At 44.4% G+C, this 9,877-nt stretch overlaps 1 protein-coding gene across 2 annotated transcripts in view; it reads left to right on the forward strand.

The window, feature by feature from the left end:
- The window catches only part of ANXA13 (annexin A13), a 59,096-nt gene that overhangs the window by 43,207 nt on the left and 6,012 nt on the right, over nt 1–9,877 (forward strand). For both annotated transcript variants that reach the window (XM_011949275.1, XM_011949274.1), the window contains 5 exons: nt 553–586; nt 693–772; nt 2,502–2,570; nt 2,996–3,097; nt 7,389–7,464. In XM_011949275.1, the coding sequence (XP_011804665.1) occupies nt 553–586; nt 693–772; nt 2,502–2,570; nt 2,996–3,097; nt 7,389–7,464 (361 nt within the window). The remainder of the gene's footprint in view (nt 1–552; nt 587–692; nt 773–2,501; nt 2,571–2,995; nt 3,098–7,388; nt 7,465–9,877) is intronic.

Raw genomic sequence — 9,877 nt, forward strand, 5'->3', positions numbered from 1 at the left:
CTCTAGGTGACTATCCATGTACAAGCATAGCTGGATCTCCAGGATATTATTATTGAGAGAAAAACTAAGTCAAAGAATCATAGGTACAGTATTCCACCTGCTAAATACACGACCCCTATACAATTCTGTTTTCAGTAGCGCATATATATACAAATGCAAAAAAAAAAAAAAATCTGTGTATCTTTCTGATACACAGTGAACTTCTAACATGGGTCACCTCAGTGGGGAAGAGAGAGTGATGAGGAGGTGGTGAAAGACAGTGTTAGCCTGGCTGTAAACTTCTCACGTTGAAAGAAGGAGAATGTATGCATTTGTTACTTGTGTGTTTGAGATGTTTGCAGAGGGTGTTGGCGGGGGGGGGGGGGCCTCACATCCCCAGGGACTCGCTCCAGGTGTACGCTCTGGACCTGTAGGGATGACCATCTTAAGAGGAAGTCTTGAAGGCACCCTGTGTCCAGACATGGTCTCACGCCTCTTCTCTTTGTATCTCTGTGTCTTTTATTGATTAATCCCTCCTTGGAGTATTTATTTTTTTTTAATTACCTTTCCTAGGAAATCATCGCCATCAAAGAGGCCTACCAAAGGCGTAAGTGACATTTCATCCTGGCTTTGAATAAAGTATGTTTCTTTCAAAATACCTCTGGGAAACTAAATCATCTGCTTTCTTCCCACCTTTTTTACTTCCATCGAAGTATTTGACAGGAGCCTCGAATCCGATGTCAAAGGTGATACAAGTGGAAACTTAAAAAAAATCCTGGTGTCCCTGCTACAGGTGAGAGTAAAGAGGTATCACCTGTTTTATCATCTTAGGAAAGAATCCTTGGCAACATGGCACCATGACGAAAAAGGGTAATGTAGATAAACATTTCTTTCTTATATTAAAAATGTTATCGAGGGATCATCAACACATGCTCCATCAGCCCAGCTCTGGTGAAATTATATTCAATTGGGATTACTTCCATATAAACAATCTGCCTAGTCATTGGCAGTTTACAATCCCTCTTTGTAAATGAATCAGCTCATTAAGCATCACTTTGTCATTTTGCCAATGAGGAAATGTAGGCCATGAGAGGGTGGGTAACCTGCCCAGGTTCATGCAGCCAGTAAGAGACAGCCCAGAAGCAAGAACCAGACCATCTGACCCCAAGCAGGGCCACTTCCACAATACAACTCTGCAATTACTTCCAGCATTCACTGGATCCTGGGCCTGTAAGAACTACCACAAGAAACTCAGCCAGGACATCAGGGCTTTCAGAATTGGCCCTGCTGGGACACAGTCCCCCCAGGACCTCTACACAGACACATCTGTATTCTCATGGACACACCCATCTTTATGAGCTCTGTGCATTTTCTCTGTTTTGTTTTTCCCAATGGGATACACTGACAGCAGAGAACAGGAGAGGCTTCCACTGCAGCAGGAGGGTGCTTACGTTTTCTCTTGCTGCAGAACAAATCGCCACAAACTTAGCACCTCAAAACAACATAGATCTATCATCTCACAGTTTCCATGCGTTAGGAGTCAAAGTAGTACCTTGGAGATCCAGCTGAGGAATATTTGGGTTCGCTGAGTCCTTTGGTCACGTTCTCAACAGGCTGAAATCAAGGTGTCGCCCACGGCTGCCGTCTCATCGGAGGCTCCGAGTCTTCTTCCAAACTCATTAATTGTTGGCAGAATTCATTTCCTTATAGCTGTGTTTGATGTCCCCATTTTCTTGCTGTTGAGCAGAAGCTACTATCAGCTCCTAGAGACCGCCAGCAGCTCCCTTCCACACGGTCCCCCAGGGCAGTGTACCACATGGCTGTTTGGTTTCTTTCAGTCCAGCAGCAGCTCATCTCTCTGACTTCTTCCATCTCTGACCTTTTAAGAAGAGCTCACTTGATTGGGTCAGGCTGACCAAGGATAATCTCCCTTTTGGTGAACTCAGCTGATTGGAGACCTGAATTATATCTGCAAAATTCCCCTTTGCCATTGAATATAACACAATCACAGGAGTGACATCTCCTCACATTCATAGCTCTCACCCACACTCAAGGGAAGGGGATTATACAAGGATGTGGACCACTGGGTCATCTTAGAATTCTGCCCACCACAAAGGGCTCGGGTTAGACTTCCATGACCAACCAACTCTCAGGGTTCTTTAGCACTGGTACCTTGAGTGGTGAAATCTGATATTTTGAAACGAAGAGGACTTGCTTTCCGATGGTCTCACTCTAGGGAAAATTAGAGATCGCTCTCAGTCTGCTCAGAGGTCAATGGGGTTTGTGGGTGAGTCTGGTTTCTATTAAAAAAAAAAAAAAAGGTAAAACCAAGTGTTACCACAGAAGCTACTCTGTTTATCCATTGTGCCCAAAAGATGGCAGCAAAGAGCGGTGTTGCCTCCTTGCCAGGCTGACCTGAGCTGAGCTGAGAAAGAACTCACCTCTTTCTCCAGGACTTTGTCCTTTTGTTTTCTGTGGTCAAGCAGGAATGCAAGTTAATAACAATGTGTCAATTTTTCTAGGCTAATCGCAATGAAGGAGATGACGTGGACAAAGATCTAGCTGGTCAGGACGCCAAAGATCTGTATGACGTATGTGTGCAGACATGCCAGTCTCTGCAAATTCTTTTTCTTTAATTTATTAGCATTATTTTCAACAAATGTTTATTTCATGCAAAGAGGAGTTACTTGGGAAATAAGTATGACCTTTAAGAAACAAAGATATGCTTCTCTCTTTATAGATCAATATATAGTCTCCATGAATCTAAATGAATGCTTCCTATTCTTATTCTCTGGGGTTGACCACATCAGATCCCTTTTGGAACAAAGAATGGTATAAACAATATAAATAAGTATGTGAAATACATTTGTGGGTTGGAAGCTGAAAGTGCTTAGTCCATTTGACTTCTATTCAATGCATAGTTTATAATTTCCTGTAAGTGAGGCCTGGTCATGGCACTGTATAATCAGTCTTTTCACAAAAGCCTTTTTCAAAGTGTTTGTATTTGACCCTTGAGGCAGGGGAAGGCCGCTGGGGCACTGATGAGCTTGCCTTCAATGAAGTCTTGGCCAAGAGGAGCTACAAGCAGTTACGAGCCACCTTTCAAGCCTATCAAATTGTAAGTCATAAAGTATTAGGGCAAAAGAGTTCACTCTGAAAGTGTCTTAAGTTATTTCCAAAAGAAGCCAAGATCTGCAACAAGGAATTGGGGATCCTTTACAACAGTGGTTCTCAATTGGAGGTAATTTTCCTACTCAGAGAATATTTGGTAATGTCTAGAATTATTTGGAGTTGTCATAGTTGGGGGTGGTGGTCCTGGCATCGAGTGAACAGAGGCCTGGGATGCTGCTCAACAGCCTGCAGTGCACAAGACAGCCCACCACAAAGAATCGTCCAGACCCAGATGTAGTACCCAGGCTGGAAACTGGCTGCACAGCAGAGCCCAGGGAAGCAAGTGTCCCATTCAGTGGCAAAGCTTTAGAGTCCAAGAGCCCAGGTGCAAATCCTGGGTCTACCACTGGCAAGTGACCAAATCTCTCCATCCTCTTTTGTAGAACAGGGACCATGAACACCATCTTCACACCCCCAGAGTGATTTTAAGGTTAAATAAGATAAAGACTCAGAATAGTAGCTGGCATGTGGCAAGCATACTAACGTTTGCTATTATTACTCCAGTTTACAGTTGGCTAACAGTGCCTACCATTCTCAAGACAGATATGATGTACCTCAAAGATAGGCTCCTGAAAAGATGCACATACATTGTATTTTCATCCCAGGATAAATTTAAGCCCACAAGGTGAGATAGTTATTTCAAGGCCCTTAGCAGTAAGTCCTTCCCTGAAAAGCAGTCTTTACTTGCAAAACGCCTGGAGTGGAATATCAGAATTTTTTTTTTTTTTGGCATCCTATTTTATATGTGTAGAGGGCTTTTACCTATGCAAAGCACTTCTATGTTCTGTGTCTCATTCAATTTCACAACAACACCATAAGTGTAATGTAGGCTGAACAGCTATTGTGACCCACAACTGCTGGACAAGGAAAGTCTGTTGAGTGAGGAACCATCTGTAACTTATCAGGACCACACAGCAAGTCGGTAGCAGAGAGTGGATGAGAACTCCAAGATTCCCCGACCTGAGCTCCTACCTCAGCTGAAACTGGCTGCTCCTCATTCCAAATAGCATTTCCTATGTGTTGCCAGCAGATAAAAAGACAATAAAGCTTTGGAATTTTATCATGACTGTATATAAACCTTTAGGGCTCGCTCCTTTCAAAACGTGCCCAGAGTCATGATCAAAGACAGCCGACCCTCACTCCCCTGGTCTCTGTTCCTGGAGCTGTGTAGCCTCTGAGCTGGAGGACTTCTCTGTGACTGAGATCCTCTTCCCACACTACGGGGCCCACAGATGGAGTTTCTGGGTACGTGTGTGTGTGTGTGTGTGTGTGTGTGTGTGTGTGTGTATGACTGTCTACCTGAAAGTACAGTCTCCAGGCTAATATCTCAAAGTTGACCCTGAAACAGCAGTATCAGCATCACTTAAGAATTTGTTTTAATTGAGAATTAATTCTCAGTCCCCACCAGACCTATTGTAGAATCAGCTTCCCCGGAGCTGGGGTCTGACCATCTGTGTTAGAGCAGGTGTTCCAGGTGATTTGTTTGACTGTATACAGTTTAAGAAGTCAGCTTTAGGCTACAGCCGTATGTCCTTGTGCAAGTTATTAAGGGTTCTGTGCCTCGGTTTCCCAAACTGTAAAATAGGGATAATAGTACCTACTTCATCGGGTTCATAAAGATTAAATGAGTTAACGGAAATTGGCACTTAGTACCTGGCATGCAGTAGGCGTTCAATGAACATTAGCAATTGTCAGGAGTCTCCCTGGGTGAACAAACGGTGCCAAAAATCAGAGCTAAAGCTTACATGTACAATAAGGTAATCTATGGATTTGATGATTATTTACATGAAACCAGCTCTAAAATGCTCTCTATTCATCCATTTCAAAGTCCTGCTCGAGCGTCATTCTTGATATTTATTGCTGATGCTTTTAGAGTTCAGCTGATCTTAGACCCTGGTTCTATGAGTTTTCTGATGGCTTCTGACCAAAAGCACAGAGATGCTAGTCTGAGATCACTGGAGTTTCTTATGTAGCATGAGTCATCCTGGCTTAGGGTTGAATTTTAATTTTCAGCACAAAAACTCAAGATTTTGCCATTTATTTATGCTGTAAGCCTGAGTCTTAACTTCTGACACTCCCAGCAATCCCAGGCCAAGCAACAGAGTTTCCCAAACTGCTGCATCATGCAGGATTACATTACAGTCTCCAATGTTACCAAATATGAAAGACTTATATAGCTATAAAGCCAAAGTCCCCAAACAGGGCTCAGCATAAATGGTAGGTACGCATACCCATATCCCACTGGCTGCCTCCCCACTGCGTGCCTCACGCTTTGCCCCTCCCCTGTACATGTTCCCCATTCCACGCCAGAGGCTTCAGCCCTCTAACTCTATCGTCAGTGCCAGAGCGCAGGGGGCTCTGCTGTCAGCTGCTGTCCATTTGGGGAAACCGATTTTCAAAGAAAGAAATGTCTCCACTGCTCCTCTAATAACCTCCCTGCAGGCATTGCTGCCTGTTTAACTAGAGTCTTAGAGACTTGTTTGGAATCTACCCTCATAATGTATTTTTCTATTGAGATCAGAAAACCTGCTTCTGTACAAAGATCCCCTAAGAATCATGTTGCAGTAGCTGAAATGAGAAGTATCCAAAGTACAGTCCCAACAGCTTGGGCCAGACCATTGTTTCAGATTGTGTCCCACGGAGATGCCTCAGCAGCTACCAGGAGTGGGGTGGGGCAGGAAGGAGACAGGGCAGTACCTTCTTGTTGTAGTGTGTGAATAGTGCCTCCTGGAGTTGTGCAAGGAAAAAACCTGAGAGGGCAAAAACGTGGTATTGATGCCAATGGCTAGGGAAAGAAGCGCCCCTCCCGCCTCCCAGCACAGCTCTGCTTTCTGCTTTCATCTGTTTTGTAAGTTGAGATTCTACAGAAAATTTAAAATCCCTGTTCTAGCCTGGTATTAACAATAGAAATGGAAAATTGTTTAATGTGAGGATTTTTTAAAGTAAACAAGACCTGTGTGAACAAAATGTTCTCTTGAAGTATGATCTCAGTCTACAGAACAAGAACCTTGTTTCTGGGAAAGGGATACCAGTCCCTTCCAAAATAATGACTCCCACATCAAACCCAAGAAAGACTGGGGGCAGCTAAGGAAGGGACAGTTCCCCCACTCTTCTAATCTGGTTTCTGTTGCCACACACCAAGGCCCCCAGATACGCAAACAATGACTAGGAAATCAAGCAACAGGGCTTCATTCAATCTGGACACAGTTCCTCCCCCGACATATATTGTGCTTACATCACAAAGAACATTTTGTTTACCTGTGTTTTCAAAATAAACCACGTAAACTCCACTGGTGCATACTCAAAGTCCCCAATTATTTATAGAATCAATTGTGTCATATCCTCAAAAGATAATTTCTAAGAAAGAAGTTTCAGTATTTGAAATGCGCAATTGCATTTCCCCAAACCCAGCAAAGCATTCTCCTTTCTCTTTATGTGCCTGCCCTGAGCTTGGCCCGGGCAGTATTTGTGTTAAGGATAGTCACAATTTACTCTGAACTTCAGCTTCTGTAAATATTTAGAAAGAAACCTAATGTGTAATGCTGTGCAGAGCGATATGTGAGCCAGTGGTGAATATAGGATTATTTGGAATCACCCCAGAGTGAAGACAAGTGGCATTTTGATGTGGTCAGCCGCCCCCCCTCCGCACCCCCCCACCGTCGGCTTCCAGCTCTTGCAGACCCACCGTCTCGGAACTTTAGATCAAGTTGTTATCATGAACTTCACCATCCCTACTTATTTCACTTAAACTGTGACTAAGTCCCTGCTCCCAAGACAAGGGAGAGGATGGAGGTGCATGTCAGATGATCATAACCACAGCCTCCTGGGAAATTGAAACTGGAAAGGGTGAAAAACACATGGGAACTAAACTACACATCAATGTTAAAAAAAAATCTATGATTATAGTATACATTAATTGTTTCTCCACTCCCAAATTTTACAGATGAGGAAATTGAGGTTGAGGGAGTGGCACTAAGGTCAAATCCATTAGGGGTCAAATCCATTAGGAGTCAAATCCATTAGGAGTCAAATCTAGACTGACTCCTCAGCAATGAGAGCCCCCTCTCGAACGGATGGCAAACACCCCGATCCTACAAGGCAAGAGTCGGGATAGGCGTTCCCTGAAGCCACAGGAATAAATCTGGAAAAATTTAGTGCTTTTTGTAGAGGAACAACCCCAAGAGTACCAAGGTCAAAGGCAAACCTGGAATAACAGCTGATTTTGGTTTTCTCTGCAGCTCATTGGCAAAGACATAGAAGAAGCCATTGAAGAAGAAACCTCAGGCGATTTGCAGAAGGCCTATTTAACTCTCGGTAAAGTAAAGTTCGGAGAGTTCCTGTCTTAGGTTGGGCTGCCTGGAACCAGACTCAGACAGACATTTGTGTGTAGGAAGATTTGAGGGAATAGCTTTTGGGGGTCAACACATCTAAGCAGCACTGAGCAAGAGAGAGAGTGACTGTGATGTAGTTGCAACAGGGGCGTTGCTGATCCCACAGGAAGCTCGGAAGCTGGGATGTCCAAAGTGGAGCAAGGGGGCCAGGCTTTTGCACCCCACATCAACCAGTCATGTAACACTGGCTGTACCAGGGGAGCATGCGCAACTTTGGGCAAGCCAGCTCTCTCCCTTGTGGGGAGATTCCTGGTGAGGGACTCAGCTGTGAATGACTGCCTTAATCCTTAATAGGCATCTGAGTGGCACACCACAGCATCCATTGCAGTCCTGCTGTATTAGTCTGTTTTCATGCTGCTGATAAAGACATACCCAAGACGGGGTAAATTATAAAGAAAAAGAAGTTTAATGGACTCACAGTTCCACGTGCCTGGGGAGGCCTCACAATCATGGTGGAAAATGGAAGGCACATCTTACAAGGTGGCAGACTAGGCAGAATAAGACCCAAGCGAAAGGGGAAACCCCTTATAAAATCATCAAATCTCGTGAAACTTATTCACTAACGTGAGAACAGTATGAGGAGAAACCACCCGCATGATTGAATTATCTCCCACCGGGTCCCTCCCACAACATGCAGGAATTGTGGGAGCTATAATTCAAGATGAGATTTGGGTGGGGACACAGCCACACCATATCACCCACTAACACCAGGGGTCTCTGAGCGCACCTGTCAACAACCTAGGACCGTTATCCAGTTTCAGGCAGCCTGATGGCTCACAGGTTTCCTTTTCCATTTGGTTCCTTTCAGTGTTTTCAAAGAATGAAGTTTGTTTGGAAAGAGAGGGGAGGGAGATCAGATCTTGATCATGCCAACAAAACCCCAGGACCTCCTCTCTAGGTGTTGCCCAAAGGCAGGAAATAGCAGAGAGATGGGCATGGAGCTGTGTCTGGCAGGCTCCTTCTTTCTTTCTGCAAGCCCTGGAATGAAGGCATTGTCCATTGTCCACACTGCTGTGGTGAGGAATCCAGGGCACCAACCCAAATGGCAGGGGCAATGGAGAGACCTGTCCTCTGAAGAGGAAGAACCAAATAAGCAGCCCTGGAAGTTAAACAATGTGCTCCAGTTGCCAAACTCTTTTGTTTGGTTTCTTTGGGGTTTTTTTGAACAATGTCAGCAATTGATTTTTTTTAATCCATCCTTATTTTGCATTCAATGAGCAAGACCTCTGCTGTGATATCCGGAGGCCTAAAAATCTTTGGTGTTACTCATGACCCATACGGGGTGTATACACGAGCCCTGGTATAAGTGACTGTGCTTAGGGCCTTAAGCCATTTATGCCGGAGGTGGCAATTTTTTGAATTGCAGACATGTGTGAAAAATTCAGACCTTGGCGATGACCTTGAGCAGTAGGATATAAATAACTCCCACATGCTTAGTATTCCAATAATGGAACACTAGGCATAATTAAGAAGAGTCTTGAGTAGATAATGGGATCTACTCATGGCCCAGTTCTGAGGCTCTGCGTCCTTGCTTGTTGTACTTGCAGTGTGAAAATCGGGAAAACAACAGAGTGTAGTCAGAAGATGGTATTACAACTATTCAATGATTTAACATTTACTCAACACCGGCCTGGGCCCAGAGTTTGCACTGGTGTGGGGATAAGAGGTAAATAAGGCCAGTTCTTGCTCTTAAGGAGCCTAAACTCATGGTGGATTTTAAGCTGGTGGGTACAAATCCACAGATTAAGCTAAAGATAAAGATAAAAACAAAGAGCAAAGAGGGTACGGATGAAGGAAGAGCCAAGTCCCTGGGGTTGGGGACACACACTCTAAGAGTGGGCTGTACTCCAGTGGTAGCAAAGGCCAATGTGATTAGAAGAGACCTTGAGAATAAGCACACAAATAACAGAATACGGCTTCATGACTATTTTCTAGACACTTCCCACCCCACTCCCACCTAACTGATAGCAATGCCAGTTTATGACTAATATCTAGGAGCAGGGAGCTGAGGTCAAATGGCTCCCACCACATGCAGCCTCTGGAGCAGCATTTCTCAAAGTGAGGTCCATGGACCCCCTGCCTCCGAATCACCTGTTACAATGCAGGTTCCTGGACCCCACTCCAGGTTCCCTTTGAGAACCTCCAGGAAGGGAACCTGGGAAGCCACACTTTTACAAACTGTACAAGTGACTGTGTTATACTCACTGAAGTTCAGGAACTTGCTGTGAAGGCAAAGGGGAGCAAGATACAGAGCACCGGACTGGCTGCCCTTCCTGCCACTTGCTGTGAAGAGTCAGTCTTTCTTTCTTTCTTTCTTTCTTTTTCTTTCTTTCTTT

Source organism: Colobus angolensis, unplaced genomic scaffold (assembly GCF_000951035.1).
Source record: "Colobus angolensis palliatus isolate OR3802 unplaced genomic scaffold, Cang.pa_1.0 Scaffold295, whole genome shotgun sequence".
Taxonomy (NCBI): Eukaryota; Metazoa; Chordata; class Mammalia; order Primates; family Cercopithecidae; genus Colobus; species Colobus angolensis.